The sequence below is a fragment of the Trichechus manatus genome, unplaced genomic scaffold (genome assembly GCF_000243295.1).
Source record: "Trichechus manatus latirostris isolate Lorelei unplaced genomic scaffold, TriManLat1.0 scaffold00077, whole genome shotgun sequence".
Classification (NCBI taxonomy): Eukaryota; Metazoa; Chordata; class Mammalia; order Sirenia; family Trichechidae; genus Trichechus; species Trichechus manatus.
In genome coordinates, this window is record NW_004444013.1 from 9,760,253 (window position 1) to 9,779,171 (window position 18,919).

Consider the following 18,919-nt stretch of genomic DNA (forward strand, 5'->3'; position numbering starts at 1 on the left):
GCCTCGGCGCTGGGGGCCTTGGTCCAGGGGAGGGCCAGCTCACAGGCATGGGGGCAGTGAGGTGAGAAGCCAGCCTCATAGCTGGGGGCCTTCGTCCAGAGGAGGGCCAGCTCGCGGCCATGGGGGCAGTGAAGTGAGAAGCCAGCCTCGGAGCTGGAGACCTTGGTCCAGGGGAGGGCCAGCTCTCAGCCACAGGGAGTGAGGTGAAGAGCCAGCCTTGGAGCTGGGGGCCTCTGTCCAGGGGAGGGCCAGCTCGTGGCCACGGAGGCAGTGAGGTGAGAAGTCAGCCTCAGAGCTGGCTCAGGCCTGTGTTTTAGCGTCCAGGCAGAATTCTCCATCACATTCCTAGCCTATCCAAAGCCCAGCTTCATCTAGGGACACTGCTAGTCTGCACAAAGCAATGGCAGCAAGAGACTTGATAGCCTGGGAGTCTGCGAGGGGATGGGTGGAGGGAGGGCTGCCTGAAGGATTGTCAAGGAGCTGGGATCTCTTTTACCTTTGCCACAGGCAGCTTTCAAAAAGAACTCACAGACAGCAGCCCCCGACTCTGTAGGAAGGAGAGAAAAGGAGAAACGTCAAATAAAGCTTGGTGCGATTGCTCTTAGTCCCATCTAAATAGGGCGGGAAGGAGGCTTTCAGGTTTTTAACCCATGAAGGGTTCAGGATATAGGAAAGAGAGTCGCAAAAAAAGCAAAGCCTCATCAAGTCAGCAAAGAGCCATTATTTCAATCATTCCCCACAACATAATGCATGTTCACTGCGACCAACCATTCACTTGGTGCTCTGAGTGCCTACTACAAGCAGGATGATTCAAGGAGTTACCGGGGGTGGGGGGAGGAGGGATAGAAAACAAGATCACAGAAATGAATTACCCCCAGCTCATACCTTCCAGGAGGGTTAATCTGCAGGCACGTTAACGTGAGGCCCAGTGAGGGAATGGTCTCACAGGAAGTACAAACAAGTGAATGGGACTTGGAAGAGGGGAAAGTTTCCAGAAGAAGTGGGGACCCCTGGGGCGGTACTCCAGAGGGAAGGGCACAGCGATGCAGGGTTGCTTTTAATGTGCAACATGAAGACACAATTATTAAAGGACCACAGTCCTTCACTCTCGTAGATGCAGCGGGCTCAGGTGAGAGAGCAAGAGAACAAAGGCAGGAGTGAGGAAAGGCAGTGGCTCCCAGGATCACGCTGTCCTGATGAGCCAGGAATTCACCAGCCACTGCTGCCAGAGTAAACCGTCCCTGGCTCCACAAACAGGAGTCCCTGGGTGGTGCAAACAGAATGCTCTTGGTTGCTAACTGAAAGGCTGGAGGTTCAACTCCACCCAGAGGTGCCTTGGAAAAAAGGCCTGGAGATCCACTTCTAAAAATCAGCTACTGACCCTGAGGGACCAAATTACTGGGCTGAAGGCTGGGGACCATGGTCTCAGGGGACATCTAGCTCAACTGGCCTAATACAGCTTATAAAGAAAATGTTCTACACCCTACTTCGGTGAGTAACGTCTGGGGTCTTTTAAAAGCTTGTGAGCGGCCATCTAAGATATTCCACAGGTCCCACCCTGTCTGAAGCAAAAGAGAATAAAGAAAACCAAAGACAAAAGGGAAAGATTAGTTCAAAGGAGTAATGGACCACAACTACCACAGCCTCTACCAGCCTGAGTCCAGCACAACTAGATGGTATCCAGCTACCACCACCGACTGCTCTGACAGGGATCACAATACAGGGTCCTGAATAGAGCTGGAGGAAAATGTAAAACAAAATTCAAACTCACAAAAAAAGACCAGACTTACTGGTCTGGCAGACTGGAAAAACCCCTAGAGTATGGCCCCCGGACACCCTTATAGCTCAGTACTGAAGTCACTCTTGAGGTTCACCCTTTAGCCAAAGGTTAGACAGGCCCATAACAAACAATACACATAGCTCAACCATGTACACGAGACTAAATGGGCACACCAGCCCAGGGGCAAGAACAAGAAGGTACAAGGGGACAGGAAAGCTGGACAAATGGAAACGGGGAGCCCAAGGTCGAGAAGTGGACATGTTGTGGGGTTGGCAACCAATGTCACAAAACAATATGTGTATTAATTATTTAATGAGAAACTAATTTGCTCTGTAAACCTTCATCTAAAGCACACACACATACATACACACACACACACACACACACACAAATAAATAAATAAATGAGCCACCGAAAACCCTGTGGAGCACAGTTCTACACTGACACACGTGGGGTCACCATGAGTTGGTGTCAACTCGACAGCAACTGGTTTAGTTTTTGGCTCCATAAACAGTTTTCTCCCTCAGCAGCATTTTAGAATTGCTGAACACCAACCGACAGCACCTCTAACGCCCACTTCCATCCTCTCCTCGCTAACTCGCAACAGCTTCCTTGGCTTCTCCAGGACAGGCAGCTCTTGCTAGTACAGACTTAACACTGTAGAAAACGGGGCTCAAGAGGAGTCACTTTGTTTGTCTTTTAATGACTCTGAAAAGTCTGACATTAAAATCCCAGCATTTAAGAATATTTCTGAGCCTTTGTTCTTTCCAGAAGTTAAGCTTTGTTCCTGAAAGCTAGAAATCCGCTCCGGGGACTGGGTCTCAGGCCGATGGGGTAAAAGATCATGCCTTAGTGAAGAGCTGACAGCTCTTCTCAAATATGAGGGGGGAATGCAGTGCAGGCATGGATGGAGGAGGGGCTGTGGCCTCACTGGGCATTCAGAGGGGGCTTTAACATGCTGAACGCCATCACATCTGGGCCTAAAACCAAAACCAAACCTGTTGCTGCTGAGTTGATTCCGATTCATAGCAACCCTATAAGATAGAGTAGAACTGCCCGGTAAGATCTCCAAGGTTGTAATATTTATGGAAGCAGGCTGCCACATATCTTTCTCCCATGGAACAGCTGGTGGGTTCAAACTGCAGACCTTTCAGTTAGCAGCTGAGTGCTCAACCACTGCACCACCAGGACTCCTTCACACATAGGCAGTTACTGCTAAAGGCACCTACCAGACCTGAGTGCCTGAGCTAGGCAGCAGCCATGGCTGGGCAGAGACCAGACATGTCCCTGGCCCACCCTTGAACAGGTATGTGGGCCCCTCATCCCTGTGCCTGCCTTCACAGACTCACAGATCTGTGGTGTAGGCCGGAGAAGAGTAGGGGTCATCAAGACAGGAAAAGGTGTGGATGTGTGTGTCCAAATAGGACATGATCCTGTGTCTAAGGGTAAGAGTGTGTCTGAGTGTGAGTGGCTGCTTATAAGAGGTGTTCCACAGTGGTAGTGTTTGCCCAAGTGTCTTTGGTAGAAGCACTCTGTGGCACAGAAGGATCAGCATGTGTGGGACAGAGGGTCTCTGACTCAGAAGGTTACCACCTGACGGGAGTGAGGTGCACGGACGTCCCTGTGGTCTACGGAAAAGTGGGAGAACAAGGCCACAGTCCCCTGGCAGTGATGGGAGACAGCAGGGGAAACTGAAGAGAATAGGTCAGAACACTGGAGCCCTCCCCTGGCTCTGCCACATCACACCGAGTGGTCTTGGGCAAGTCCCCTCCCCCAGTCAGGCCTCAATTTCCTGATCTGTGGACTGAACTCAGTAATCTCTAAAAGCTCTCGGAGCCTTAATGTCATAATGTTAGATTTCAAGTATGTCCAGAAAGGAGAGAAGAGAAGAAGAAAACTGTCAATTTCTCCTGAAGTACAAACTATCCCACCCGAGTTGAGGGAGGGGAAGCACTGGAGAGAATAGGAACCCCCATGAGAACAGGGAGAATGAAGGGAGATCAGATTGGCCACCTCAAAGGGTCCGTACCAGAGGCCTGGGTTAATGAAGGACCCAAAGTTGGGGTCCAGAAAAAAGATAGGGGCGGGCCCAGAAACAGGGATGGACTCTGGGGAGTGTCAAGTAGAAGGAGGCTTCAGAGACTGCTTTGGGGGATCTCCTAGGGAGAGGTAGCCCTTCCCTCAGTAAGCCTCCTCCAATGGCCCAGTGTTTTGATGAAAACAAGAGGGCGCTCAACGGGAGGTGGGGGTCCTGGGGATCGGAGGTCTCCTAGTACCTTCCTGTAGTTCAGGGAGCGCTGGAGATATTTCCAAGTGAGAGAGAATCTGCCTTCATTCAAGCGCCCTGCCTTCCTGCAGATTACCTTAGGACAGCCCCAGACAATGGGAGACCCAAAGGAGGAGGGCTCCTGGGTCCAACTGAGAGAGAGAAGGGGGTCCTAGGACCAGGGGGAAAGGGGTTCCGGGACCGAGGGGGAGGAGCAGCCCCAGGCCCAGGGAGAAGGGGATTCCATGACCGATGGGGAGCGAGTCCCGGGACAAGGGGGAAGAGGTCCCGAGACCGAAGGGGAGGGAGTTCTGGAACCAGGGAGAGGGGAACGAGGGGTAGGGGGCCCCGGAACCAGGGAGAGGAATCCCGAGACAAAGAGGGAGAGGACCCGGGATCGTAGCGGAGAGGTCCTGGGTCCGAGCTGGTCCCGCCCGTCGGCCCCGGCCCCGCGCTCACTGTCCATGCCGGGGAAGGGCAGCGGCTGCGCCCCGAGCTGCTGCTCCACTGCGATCTCCAAGTCGAACTTGATGTGGTCCACATTGGCGATGATTTCCTGCATGGCGGCGGCGGTCTGCCGGCCCGACTCCCACTCAACTCTCTAGCAGCTCACACTCCTACCCGCCGCGGTCCCGCCGCACACGCGCCTCCGCCGCCGCCGCCACCCGGGGCATGCCGGGAGCGCAGCAGCACGCGCCGGCCCGTCGCATGTCCAGACTGGGCCAATCGAGCGCGGAGTACGAGCCGCTCCGCTAGACCCGTTTAGTCGCTAGCCGAGCGCCTCCTTGCCTCCAGGACGCGGAGAATCTAAAACCGCGCGCCGATTTCGCAACGCTGACTGTGTTTGTGCGAGGCACCGCTGAGGCTCGCAACTCCAGGACAGAGAGCTAGGTGAGCGGCGGGGCGAGGCGGGAGCGACGCGGGGGGCGGGACCGGGAGATACGGGGGTCGGGTCGGGGAGCGACGCGAGGCGAGGCCGAGGAGGGAACCGGGGCGACACGGGACCTGGCCGAGGCGGGGACGGGACGACAGGCGACACAGGGGCGGGGGCGACACGGGACGTCCGATGAGGAACCCGAGGCCCTAAAGGCCTGTGTGGAGAGGGGTCGTGGTTGGCCCGAGGGTCTTGTGAGCGTCTGGGGGTCGGTAGGCCCCTCCGAGGGAGAACAGCGGCCGCGTGTCCCCAGTACAGGAATTATTAACTTGGGGTCACTGAACTTGTAGGAAAAAAGTGACCCTATTAATTCCTCTATGTGAAATTTAGCATTTCCTTCCATGACGGAGTCAACAAACCAAAGTAGCCTTAAGCAGTGCCTGCGACTTTGTCGTCCTTTCAAAGCCGTGGTGAGTGTAAAATATCGCTGGAGATACCTGTAACCGCCACATGGTGATATCTTGAGCTAACAGTTGCACTCATGACACTGAAATTACGGTAGGACTTTGGCATTTAAAGCGCTTAAAAAGAAGCGTATATTCTGGAGCCATGGATGCCGCATGAATCCCCAAAACTATTGCCCTGAGATAATCTTTAAACCTTAAACCAAAAATATCCCCTGAAATCTTCTCAAAACCAAACAGTAGTTAAGCTTAATCAGTAAAAAATGTCAGCCTCAAGCATTATGCTCTTTTAAGATCTTTTAGCTTGACAACAGCAACTCAAAAGATTAGATAGGAACCTTAGGGGGCAGTGAGTTTATGTTAATGGGGGAGGAATAACTTAGAAAAGGAGGGTTGCACAACTCAGTGTAATCCATGTCACCGAATTGTATATGTAGAAACTTGAATGGGTGTATGTTCTGCTGTGTATATTTTCAACAAAAACAAAAAATAAAATATAGGAAAAAGAAGCGTATATACTAGTATAGCATGTATGATTCTTTTTCCCCTAGAAAATAAAGCACAGTAATTTGACGACTCATTTCATGACAACTGGTAATCACAAAATTTCCCGTTTATGCCTTCTTTAGCACTGGTTCTTTTAAAAAATTATTGCATTAATTATACTGTTATTTTTCTGAAGGCACAAAGATACCTAGAGTCACGGCCATTTCCCACACAAGATGGTTGTTTGATAAATTAAAGTTGGTTTATCATCAGCCTGTATAAAAGCCCGGGTGGCACATCTAGTTAAGTGCTCAGCTGCTAACTTAAAGGTTGGTGGTTCGAACCTACCCAGCAGTTCTGTGGGAGGGAGACCTGGCGATCTGCTTCCATAAAGATTACATGTTAAAAAAAAAAAAAAATCCGTTGCCATTGACTTGATTCTGACTCAGCAACTCGGCATAGAAAACCCTATGGGCAGTTCTCCTCTGTCATGTGGGGCTGCTGTGAGTTGAAGATTGACTCAAAGGCACCTAACAACAGGGAAAGAACTAGGTCTGGGAACATACGCGTGGTCTTGTATAGTTTAGCCGCCCTGATTATCACAAGATCAGGACAGTGAATAACTTCGTTTTAAAAACACTTTTAGTGTATATTTTTTAATTCTATGTTTTTTCATGAATGCATGTAAACACGTGATTCTGAGGAGTCCCTGGTTTCATCAGATGCTGAATTAAGGCCACCCTGATGGCACAGTGGTTAAGACCGTGGCTGCTAACCAAAAGGTCAGCAGTTCGAATCTGCCAGCCACTCCTTGGAAACCCTATGTGGCAGTTCTACTTTGTCCTATAGGGTCACTATGAGTCGGAATTGACTCGATAGCAATGTTTTGTTTTTTTTTCCCATGGTGGTCATGTCCCTGGGTGGCACAAATGGTTTGTACTCAGCTACTGATCGAAGTACAGCCAGAATGTTCCTTAGAAGTGAGGATGGCGAGACTTTGTCTCATGTACTTTGGACATGTTATCAGGAGGGACCAGTCCCTGGAGAAGGACATCATATTCGGTAAAGTAGAGCGTCAGCAAAAAAGAGGAAGACCCTCAGCGGGATGGATTGACACAGTGGCTACAATAATGGGCTCAAACATAGGATGTGAGGATGGTGCAGGATAGGGCAGTGTTTTGTTCTGTTGTACATAGTCGCTATGAGTTGGAACCAAATTGACAACAACTAATTGGAAGGTTGATGGTTTGAACCCACCCAGTGGCACTGCAGAAGAAAGGCCTGACAGTCTGCTTCTGTAAAGATTACAGCCAAGAAAACCCTAAGGAGCTGTTATACTCTAACGAGTGGGGTTGCCATGAGTCAGAATTGACTTGATGGCAATGGGTTTGAGTTTGAGGTTTTTTTGGTGGTAGTCTAGAGAGGCTGTCTAATACATTACATGGACCTGAGGTCAAAGCCAGCCCAGCCTGTGTGTGGGTCCAGCTCACCCACAGCACTGCTGGGGGACCTGGGCAAGCTGCTCCCATTGCTGAGCCTCAGTTCTTAATCTGTTCAATCCACCATCCCCTCTGAGGTCTCCAACGCTGACCTTCTGACATAACTAGACCTTAAAAAATTTTCAGGCTGGTGATTCTAATATTTTCTATGAAAGTGTTTTGTTGTGGTTGTTATACATGTATCTATATACGTATATATGTATGTGTGTGTGTATACATATATGTGTGTGTATTTATTGTATATGTGTGAAAATATACACAACACACGCCCATTCAACATTTTCTGCCTATACGGTTCAGTGACATTGGTTATGTTCTTCGCGTTGTGTCATCATTCTTGCTCTCTCTACCATATTGTTTCACCACCATTAACCTAGACTCTCTGCCCCCTAAACTTCTCTGTGGTTTTAAGTTACTGTTGTCAGTTTGATTTCATATAGGTAATTCTTTCAAAGAGGGCACTGCTCAAGGTGAACATTCTTTACTAGTTGATCTAAACTGTTGTTTAGTTTAAAGATGACATCATGGGATAGTTTTGGTTCACAGCTTAAAGATTATCTCAGGGCAATAGATTCAGGGCTTCTCCCTGTCTCAGTGCAGTGGGTCTAGGAAGTCCAGTTACTTTAAGAATTTGATTCTGTTCCATATGTTTCCTCTTTTTGATCAGGATCTATCTATTGGGTCCTTGATCAAAACGTTCAGTAACGGTAGTTGAACACCATCCTGTTCTTCTGGGTTCATGGCAGTGGAGGTAGTAGTTCATGGAGGCAATTAAACCTGCAGTCCATTGCCTTCTCTGTTTCCTGGGTCTCCTTCTTCCTCTGCTGTTCCAGGCAAGTAGAGACCGATTGTTGTACCTTGGATGGCCACTCACAAGACCCCAGGCACTACTCACCAAACTAGGAGGTAAAACAGAGACTCCAAAAATGATATTAGGACAGTTGACTAGACAGACCCTCGAAACCATGACCCGAAACCTTATGAAAGGGTTTTAAAGTAGACAGGCCAGACTCCAGCCTAGCACTGACCAATAAAAATATAACACAAACACCTATGTAATTTAAAATTTTCAAGTTATTGTCTTTGTTAGGTGCCATTGAGTTAGTTCCAACTGATAGCGACCTGATGTACAACAGAATGAAACACTGCCTGGTCCTGAACCATCCTCACAATCGTTGCTATGCTTGAGCCCCTTATTGTAGCCACTGTGTCAGTCCATCTCGTTGAGGGTCTTCCTCTGTTTCACTGATCCTCTCCTTTACCAAGCATGATGTCCTTCTCCAGGGACTGGTCCCTCCTGATAATATGTTCAAAGTATGTGAAACAAAGTCTGACCATCCTTCCTTGGAGCATTCTGGCTGTGTTCTTCCAAGACAAATTTGTTCGTTCTCCTGGCAGTCCATGGTATAGTCAGTATTCTTCGCCAACACTGTAATTCCAAGACATCAATTCTTCTTCCATCTTCCTTGTTCATTGTCCATCTTTCACATGCATATAAGGCAATTGAAAATACCATGACTTTGAGCCAGGCACACGTTAATCCTCAAAGTGACATATTTGCTTTTCAACATTTTAAAGAGGTCTTTTGCAGCAGATTTGCCCAAGGCAATACGTCATTTGATTTGACTGCTGCTTCCATGGGTGTTAATTGTATATCCAAGTAAATTTTCAAGTAGTTACGTTAAATAAGGTAAAAAGAAACTGAAATTAAAGTTAATATTTCATTTAACCTAATATATCCAAAATGTTATTATTTCAACATGTGAAAAGGCTATTAGTACGTATGTGTATTTTACATTCTTTTTGGTGTACCAAGTCTTTGAAATCTGGTGTGGGTTTTATACATACAGCACATCTCCATGCAGACTAGCCACATTTTCAAGGGCTCAGTAGTCACTTATGGCCAGTGGCTACTGTATTGGATACACAGCTGTGGCCTGTTTGTTCCGGAATTTTGCAGAAAAGACGTGTTTAGTCAACTTCCCTGTGCAGAGACTCAGAATGCCAACAATTTTTTTCCTAATAATAAATGATAATAGTTATCATTTTTGAACATGTATTAAATGCCAGGCATTGTAGTAAAAACATCTCATCTAATCCTTGCAATCTTGTCGTGAGGTAGGTGGGGTTATCCTCATCTTGCAAATGAGGAACTCGAGGCACAGGAAGATTAGGTTATTGTTCCTGTCAGACAGCTCTGGCAGAGCCAGGTTGCAAACCCAACTCTGACTTTAGCACGCACCCTCTTAAATCAGGATTTGATCATCGTCATAATAAGCCAGTTGCCATTTAGTTGATTCTGACTCATGGTGGGCCCCATGTTTGTCAGAGTAGAACTGTGCTCCCACTGGCTGAAGCTGGAACAATTCGAGCAACAAAATAAATAACATAGTATTGGATGTTTAAAATAAATACCCATTACTAGGAGTTCCTGCATGGTGTAAACAGTTAACATGCTTAGCTCCTAACTGAAAGGTTGGAGGTTTGAGTCCACCCAGAGGTACCTTGGAAGAAAAGCCTGGTGATCTGCTTCCAAAAAATCAGCCATCAAAAACCCTACGGATCACAGTTCTACTCTGACTCACATGGGGTCGCCATGAGTTGGAATCAACTTGACAATAATTGGTGGTGCTAATAACGATAGCTTATGTCTGTGAAGTGCTGCCTATACCGACTCTGTGCTACGTGCTATACAAGAGAGACCTCATCTGATTATTGCCACAGTGTTGTATGGAAAATATTGTTAACCCCATTTGACAGGCTAGGAGACTGAGGCCAGAGCTGTGAGTGCCCAGGGACACTGGAGTAGTTGTGTGGCAAAGCTGAAATCTGAACTGAGGGTTTTTAGCCTCGGGGACCACGTTTGTAACCACTTCTCTGTCTTCTTTCTACTTTTTATGACTGTGAATCTGAGTTGACTTCATTATTTTTTTGTCCTATTCCAGGCCAAGGAGGGCGAGGAAGGCCAGAGATGGACCTCATGGGACTCGCTCGGCTCTTCTCCAGCCCCCGCCTTCTGGGACTGTCTGTCCTCCAGCATCTCTGCCCACGCAGAGCCAGGTGGGCAGGAGGCAGAGAGGGGCCCTCATGGCTGCAGGCTACAGGACTGACTTGGTCGACGCCAGCGGCCTTCAGCAGCTCCCTTTCAGAGCTGCCTCCCGGTCCAGGGAACCAGAAGAACACAGGTGGCCTCAGCTCTGACCTGAGCCAGCCCAGCCCCACGGCCACACCGGACGAAGAGGAGGAGGAGGAGAGCTTTGGGACTCTCTCCAACAAATACTCTTCCCGGAGAATGTTCCGCAAATCGACGGCCCAGTTGTATAACCTACGGATCGGAGGACAGAGTGTGGAGGAAGATGAGGAAAGGGAGCTGGAGCCAAAGTCATGGCGGGGCCCAGGAAACAGCCCTTACTGGTACTTCTTGCAGTGCAAACGCCTGATCAGGGAGGGGAAGGTGAGGAACCTCGGCACTCTGCTGCTCTGCCTTCCACTTCCCTGGTGGCTCAGTGTTTTGTGAGGGGGTGGGGCAGAAAGGAAATGCCAGCCTTGGGGGGCTGCAGGCAGAGGAAGCCTGTTCACCCAGCACTGCCGTCCTGCACCCTCAGGAGGGGCTCTGCAGGAGCCTGTGGCTATGAATGGCCCCCTGGAGTTGTGGGCGCCGTGGCTCTGAGCATGCCCAGCAAACTGATGAGAACCTGTCCCCCCATCCAGCTAGAACCCAGTGTACTGCCACAAAGGATGGGGTCACCAAGGGTGAAAAGGAAGGACCAGGATGCAGGGGCAGATGGTACTGGAATTCACTGAATTAACGTTTTCTGAGGACTTACCGAGTGCCAGGCCCTAGGCTCCACTCTGGTGACACAGAGATGGAAAAGGCCTGGTCCCTGCCTTCAGGGAGGTTCAGTCTCTCTGGAGGGAAAAGGGGACAAAGTCCTCGCAGAGAGGTGGTGAGAGTCCGGGGGGACATTCCTTCTTTCCCTTCTGGTTACAAGAGGCTCCTGTGCTGCGGAACCTGTGGGACCAAGAGGCAGAGACCCAGAGTGGGTGTCTGGCTCCTGGGCTGGGAGGGTCCCTCCACAGCTGTCCTGATCCCCTCCCTGCCCTCCCTCACCAGCTGGCCGAAGCCCTGGACCTGTTTGAGAGGCAGATGCTCAAGGAGGAGCGGCTGCAGCCCCTGGAGTGCAACTACACGGTGCTGATCGGGGGCTGCGGGCGGGGTGGCTACCTGAAGAAGGCCTTCCGGCTCTATAATGATGTGAGTGAGGGGCGCGGGTGCTGGGAGGGAGAACCAGGCTCTGGGATCAGAAGGCGCCGGCTGCAGGCCTGGAGTGCATCATTGCTAGGGCGCTTCCCCAACAGGCCATTTCACCTCCCTGGCCTCAGTTTCACCATCTGTAAAATGGAGGTGATCTTGTGATGACTGAATGAGGTGACATGGGCAGTCCATCAGCATCTGCCCCTTCCTCTCCCGCTGCCACTCCCGGTTTGTTCCAGGTGCTCCTCTGTCTCCCGCTCCCCCACCCCTCTGTGCGTGCCCCCACGCACCTTCTTCCAAAGCACCTTCTTCCAAAGCCGAGCATTTCAGAAAGCGCTCTTTCCTCTTCGGAGGTCATTTTCCTTTAAAGGCCACCTCTCAGGTGTGTTGTATTTGTCATCTCCGTTGTCCTGATGAGGTGAGAGTGTGCCTGCGATCCTTCAGTTAGTTACTCCTAGAGCTGGGGTTTGATGTCTCCCATCCGCCCTTCCCCAGACCAGACCCTTCCCACGGCCCCCTAACAGTCAGGGCCTCTGAGTCCTGCGTGGTAGTTGGAGCCCCAGGAGCCCCCTGCCATGAGTGCCTCACTCCAGAGCAGCCTGATGAGTTCTGGGGGCTGTGGGGGGAGTGGCGGGGAGGTGGCAGGGGGGTGGGGCGAGGGGGGCTGGTGTCTTTTTGGGGGTGTGGAGTCAGTTTTTAGAGTCCTTCTGGTTGAGTCAGGTTTGGAGAGCCAGGCTCTGCTGCCTCACCCGCCCTTGCCTCAGCCATGCCCTGTTCCAGACTTTAATGCAGTAACGGACAGACTCACCGCTATTCCCTCTTACTCACTCCTGCTTTTGGCTGATCCTGGAGCTGCCTCTAATTTTTCCCCATCTCCACAGATGAAGAAGCGGGACCTGGAGCCTTCGGACGCCACATACACAGCCCTGTTCAACGTCTGTGCTGAGTCGCCCTGGAAGGACTCCGCTCTGCAGAGTGCCCTGAAACTACGGCAGCAGCTCAGGGCCAGAAACGTTCAGCTCAACTTGAAAACGTACCACGCCCTGCTGAAGATGGCTGCCCTGTGCGCGGACCTCAGGATGTGCCTTGATGTATTCAAGGTGGGCACCCTCCCCTCCTCGGCCAGTCCCGAGCGGGTGCTGGCTGTGGCCTTCCATCTCCTCTCACACAGTAAGGTTCGGGCCGCTGGAGGCCCTGGGGTTCACAGATGACTCTGACGAGGCGCCTGCTCTCAGAGGCCCTGCTTGACAGAGTGTTAGGCCCCTGACGTGTGAGGATGGCAAGTCATGTGCACTACTTTGAGGAACCTGTGTGGAGCCTGGCAGTGCGACTGAGAAGGGAGGCTCCAGACAGGGCCCCTGCTGGGAAGGAGCAGCAGGTGTAAGAGCTGGTGTTCAGGGAACTGCAGAGTCTGGGCTGGTTGTGTTGGGTGCGAGGGAAATGGGGGCATGAAGATGGGAGCACTGAGCAGGGTCCGGTCCAGAAGGTCTGGGCTGCCAGGCTGCTTCAGGGTGCTGGCCTGAATCCCATCTGCTCCCCTGGTCGCCCTGGGAGATGGGTAGGTAGGTTTTCATCCCCAGCTCACTGAGAAGGAGACCATGAAGGGTTTTGAGCAGGGAGGACCATGAGTGGGGAGTTGAGAATACTTTTTCAGGTTGCAAGAAAGAGATAGATGAAGGTTTATTATAAGGAAGCAAGGAAGACTCAGTCCCCACTGCTGGACCTCGGGGCTGAGTATGCTCTCGGCGGCCTGGGCATCGCATTTCCCCTCAGGCAGCTCCCCTGTTGCTGGCTAGTCCCCAGATTGGCTGCCCTCTGTGAGTCAACTCCCAGGGGTGCTGTGGGCAAGGCAGGTGCTGGAAGCTTCCAGAATAGCGAAGTGTAACTGGCATTGTCCAGACGTGTCAGATCAATGTTTTAAGCAGGCCACTCTGAGTGGTGTGGGGAGGGATCCAAGAGAGAGGGACAGTTAAGAGCTGTGGTGTCCAGGAGGAGGGCCAGACCTTACTGAGCAAGCAGGAGAGTTGGTGACAGAGGAGGCAGCCCCGGGGGTGGGGAGGGGGGGGTGGGGTGGGGAATGCCCACACTGATGAAGACCTTGAGGTGCCTGACAGGTGGAAGATGGGGTGGGAGAGTGTGATGTGGGAGGAGCTTCTCAAGAAGGCAGTGGCCAACCCTGACACTCCAAGAGAGGCCAGCGGTCACTTGGGCCGTCAGCACTTGCTGTGTGCAGGCCCCATGGTGTCCGTGGGATTGCTCCAAAGATCCCCTAAGGCAAGTCCTAACTGTGACCCCACACCCCGGATGAGACTAAGACCCAGGACGCTGGCCCTTGAAGGCTGGGACTTGAGCCAGCTCGGTGCAGTCCCAGAGCCTCGAGGATGGGCAGAGTACGGTGGGCTTTGCGGAGACGGTGGGAGCAGAGCTGGGGAGGAGAGGCCTGCAAAGGAGGGGCGTGGCCGGGGAGGAGAGGCCTGCAAAGGGGGGGCGTGGCCGGGGAGGAGAGGCCTGCAAGGAGGGGCTTGGGGCAGCAGTCAGGGTGCGGTCCCAGCGCCGGAATCCGGCACCGCAGGCAGGCTCGGCACGCACAGGTCTGGTTCCTCCCGGAACATCTGCCTGGGTCACCCCAGGTTTGACCTCCACTCCATCTCCCAGGAAATCGTCCTCAAAGGTCATACAGTCACAGAGGAGACCTTCAACTTCCTGCTCATGGGCTGCATCCAGGACAAAAAGATGGGCTTCCGATATGCCCTGCAGGTCAGTCCCTCTCGCTTTGCCCCCATCCCTGCCTCCCATGTGCCCCTGTACCAGGGGTGCTCTGTGCTGACCTTTGGCATTTCCAAGCCCCCACTGCTGCCTGTGCGGGCGTTTTTCTCTTTGCTGCCCTTGAGCCTTCCCAGCAGTCCTGTGCAGACCGCGCTGCTCTCCCTTAGAGACAGCCAGGACAGAGGCCACGGAGGTGGCCTGGCTGGCCTAGGGAGTGCGGCTCAGCTCACGATGTATCCCCGTGGCTGTGCTTCCCTCTCTGCAGCCAGCCCAGACCCCCTGGACACCTGCAGCACACCCGCCCCCCAGGCCCACTCTCAGCATCTCTGCCCTGAGTCCCCAAGATCCCACCCCAGGTCCCAGAGATAAGCCTCCTTATCAGGTGGGAAGGGCACAGGAGATTACCTAGAGCCCTCCAGCGTGCAGTATGGCCCCCAGACCAGGAGCATCTGCCCCCTTGGAGCAGCGGAAATGCAGGGTCTCAGCCCCAACTAGGCCTCTCGCATCCAAATCTGCATTTCAGTAAGACCTAGGCACCTTCTCTGCACAGAGCTTGAGCCGAGTGATCTGGGATAGCCCTGGACCAGAGCCACTGTCCACCCCCATGCCCCAGGTGGCAGTGCTCCGCTGTTGGACACGATGGCATCCACATGTTTTTCCCTTGTAGTGAAAGCCCAGCTGAGAGCTCATTCCTCCTGGTCTTTTGCCTAGATCTGTCCTAGTTAGGAATAACATTGTATAGTAACAGCAGCAGCCAGTTTGTACTGAGCACTTGTTAAACTGCTGGAGTTGGGCACCACTATCCCCATTTTACAGGCAGGGGAACTGAGGCCCACAGAACTTAAGTTACTTGCTTACGGTTCCACAGCCAGTGAGTGGTGGAGCTAGGATTTGAACTGAGGTCTGTCTGATGCCCAAGCCTGAATCCCTGCCACTCACAGTAGCATTTGTGTCCCTGCCAAACCTCAGCTCTGCCACCTGGTCCACGTGGGATGTGGCAGCCGAGACCCCTCCTCAAGCCCCTGCTCTGGCTGGCAGTGTCCCTCCTGCCCAGCCTGCCTCATCTGCATGCTCATCTCTGGCGAGGGCGTAAGTCAGGTGCACAATTTGGGCCCCACGTGGCAGTGTGCCTGTGTGGAGGCTGTGGGCACAGGGCAGCAAGCCAGGCAAGTGAGCCCTGGTGGCGTGTTAGAAATGGTGCTGGCCTTGGTGTCAGAGCAGCCTGAATGTAGTCACAGCTACTGTTGGTCAAGTGTGCTCACTACACGACAGCTCCCAGGCCCACAGCCACTGAGAGGTGGCGCAGGGGTCAGCCGTGGCCTGCCTGGTGCTGAGCCTGCGCTCACACTGTGAGCCTCGGGGTTCTTGCCTGTCCAGTAACCACCCTCCAAAGAGGAAGGCACAGGCAGAGCACCCAGGAGGCACTCCCCAGATGAGTGGGATCAGCCTTACAGTCAGCCTAGACTGTTCGGAACTGGGCCTCTCAGGCCCTCCCTCCTCAGGATTGCACAGAGGGTGGACAGAGACTTGGGGTGAAGACTGTTCCCAGGAGAGGGCAGAGGGATGAAACTACAAGAAAATTGTGAGGTACACTCGGGGAAAAAAAGGGAGGGACACCAGCCCCTTTGAAGTCTCCCAGAGAGTTTTCAAAGTTCCCAAGATTTTTAGCGGCCCAGAGCCTGGAGCTGGGTTAGCCACTTTCCAGATTCTTCTTGTGCCCTTCCCACTTGCTGGCCTAATGGCTGACTCCCAGAACCATCTCTGCTGAGGGCTTTTCAGAGGAGGGAGGCCCGAGCGCTGAGCCTTCTCTCTCCCTGAGCAGGTATGGCGGCAGATGCTGAGTCTGGGGCTCAAGCCGAGCCGGCACGGCTACAACCTGCTGCTGGGGGCTGCCCGGGACTGTGGCTTAGGGGACCCGGAGGTGGCCACGAAGTTGCTCCTGAGGCCCATTGAGGAGACGGCCCTGCTCCAGTCCCCAGCAGGCAGGCGGCAGGCGAGGAAAATAGCCCAGGCTGGGGTAGGAGGCGGCATGTTGGCCAGGCTGCATGTGGAGGCCCTGGAGAGACAGCTATTTCTGGAAACTTCTCAGGCACTGGAGGGACCTCCAGATCTTCAGGAGGCCCAGTCTGAGGTGGACACCACAGAAGAGCCCAACCACACAGTGGCCCTCACCCCTGTGGCCCTGCAGCCCTCTCTCACAGGGCTGAAGGCCAACCTCCTGAGCCTTGGGACAGTACCTCCAACTGTGGTCTCCCTTGGGACAGTGGCTACGCCAGCTGATAGGCTGGCCCTGATGGGGGGCATGGAGGGTTTCCTGGGCAAGATGGCGGAGCATGGGCTCCAGCCCGATATCAAGACCCTCACGCTGCTGGCTGAGGTGGTGGCACCCGGCAGCCCCGAGGAGTCCTCGCTGCTGGCCACCCTGGATGTGCACCATGTGGAGGCGGACGTGACATTCTTCAACACGCTAATGAGGAAGAAGAGCAAGCTGGGTGATCTGGAGGGGGCAAAGGTGAGGGCTCAGGGGCAGCACTAGGCACTCGGATGGGAACCTCCTACCCCCACTCAGACTCTTGGATGAGTGGCCTCGTCCGCCTGCAAGGTGTGGCTGCCCGAGCCTGTGGTTGATCAGTGGGTGTGAGCTCCTGCTCTGGGCCTGGGAAGTGCTGAGACCCCACATGAGCCAGCTGACACATCCCCTGCCCAACCAGGAGGCAGGTTGGTACGCGTCCTATGTTGGTGATGGACGGGTGCTGTGGGGACGTGTGTGGGAGGGAGTCCGAGAAGTGCCCCTGAGGAGGCTGCCTTTGATGGCTGGTGACTCGGAACAGTGCCACGTGAGGGTCCCCTCTTTAGTCACTTTCTCTCCATATACTGCACTGACTCTGCTGGACGCTGTCCTATGTGTATCACTTGTGGTTTCTTTACTAATCAGACCAGGGGTACTGCTGGTTTGTGGGCTTCCCCACATTACAGGTGGGGACATGGAGGCATGGAGAGGCCAGTCACACCCATGGCCACACGCTGGCGAGGGCTGGGCCAGTGCATGAGCCCAGGCTGTCGCTGCAGCCCCTGCTCCTGAGCACCCCGCCTTACTGACCCCTTAGAGGCCGGGACGGGCCTGCGCTCACCACCAGTAAGTGGAGCCTGGTCTGGAACGCTGTCCACTGGCTGCAAAGCTGGAGCTGTGGGACCAGGCAGCCACAGGGGCAAGGCCTGGCCCCTCTTTGACTCTTCTGTAGCTGTGTGTGGAAGCTCAGCCTTGGCCTGTGACTCAGCTGTCCTCATTTGCTCAGATGGGAGTGAGGCTGGGGGAGTGGCCATCCTTGGCACTTGGGGAGCCGGTAAGGGGCCAGCTCCAGGCAGCACTGACCCAGGACAAGGCACTAGGGCTCTCACAGGCTTTGTCCATTCATACGACAAGTTTTTGTGTGCCGCCTGTCTTGTCAGAAGCACTGACCGGGCACTTGAAGCCCCTGCCTTTAAGTCTATGGTCAGAGCACACCTTCCTCCACAAGGCACATATGCAAGAGTCCATGGGCAGAGCACACCTTCCTCCACAAGGCACATATGCCAGAGCCCTGCCCCAGGGATCCCCCGATCCTAGCCAGGCTCCTTGCCCTTAGCCCTGGCTCCCTGGGCTGGACACTCCCCATCTGCTTCTTGGCATCTCTCCACCCTCCTCCTGCCCTGGGCCATCAGCCCTTGAGGACCTGGCCCTGCACTCAGGAAGTGTTGGAGGGCTGAATGCCAGGGTAGCCGGCAGAGGAGCATGTGGTGAGGTGTGGGGAGCGGCTGCAAGGCACTGCAGATGGACGGAACGTGACGGGCAAGGGGCGCTCATGGAGGGGGCACCATGGGTGGGGATGGCCAGGCAGGAAGCAGATGCCCACGGAGAGCAGCATGACTTCTGGGAGATGGTGTTGAAAGGCAGGCTGGTTGGCTGAGGGGTCTCAGATGCTAAGCTGAGGCCTGGGGTGGCACATGGTCAGCAGAGGGCCAGAATCCTTGGAACCTTGGGGTCTGTAGCCTCCAGCCAAGGGCTTCACCCACGGCTCTCACCAGGGCTGGTGTGACAGTGACACCGTGTCTGTCCGTACAGGCGCTGTTGCCAGTCCTGGCAAAGAGAGGACTTGTCCCCAACCTGCAGACTTTCTGCAACCTGGCCATTGGATGCCGCAGGCCAGGGGATGGCCTGCAGCTGCTTGCCGACATGCAGGTGAGCGGCCAAGCGTGTGCAGGACACGAGGGCTGAGGGTGCACTCGGGAGGCGGGGTGCAGCTCAGGAAGCTGGGGTGGGGAGGTGGGCCCTCCCAAGCCCCCAGGCCTCTGCACTTCCCCTGCACACTACTGGACTTGCCCAACCAATGCTGGCCGCTTTTCTAGGCTGGCCACCACCTTTTGGTGGCGATGTTGTCACCAGTGAACCCACTGCCAAGAGCTGAGGAGATGGTGTCTCCTGCCCACCATGTACTGGGTCCACTGGCTTTTTTCTCCATGTTCTTAACTTCTTTTGGGCTCTGAGGGTC

The 18,919-nt window shown here is 53.6% G+C and overlaps 2 protein-coding genes across 4 annotated transcripts in view; one reads left to right on the forward strand and one right to left on the reverse strand.

Annotated features, from left to right (window-relative positions):
• CPSF4 (cleavage and polyadenylation specific factor 4) overlaps positions 1-4,712 on the reverse strand; it is a 17,366-nt gene extending 12,654 nt beyond the window's left edge. For all 3 annotated transcript variants that reach the window (XM_023735328.1, XM_004380798.2, XM_004380797.2), the window contains exons 1-2: positions 4,506-4,712; positions 497-547 (exon numbers count right to left, since the gene is read on the reverse strand). In XM_023735328.1, the coding sequence (XP_023591096.1) occupies positions 497-547; positions 4,506-4,608 (154 nt within the window). In that variant the 5' untranslated portion in view covers positions 4,609-4,712. The remainder of the gene's footprint in view (positions 1-496; positions 548-4,505) is intronic.
• Positions 1-18,919, forward strand: part of PTCD1 (pentatricopeptide repeat domain 1) — a 42,061-nt gene that overhangs the window by 20,578 nt on the left and 2,564 nt on the right. Inside the window, exons 3-8 of the mRNA XM_012556770.2 lie at positions 10,315-10,823; positions 11,484-11,624; positions 12,506-12,724; positions 14,280-14,381; positions 16,213-16,902; positions 18,493-18,609. Coding sequence (XP_012412224.2) covers positions 10,315-10,823; positions 11,484-11,624; positions 12,506-12,724; positions 14,280-14,381; positions 16,213-16,902; positions 18,493-18,609 — 1,778 coding nt within the window. The remainder of the gene's footprint in view (positions 1-10,314; positions 10,824-11,483; positions 11,625-12,505; positions 12,725-14,279; positions 14,382-16,212; positions 16,903-18,492; positions 18,610-18,919) is intronic.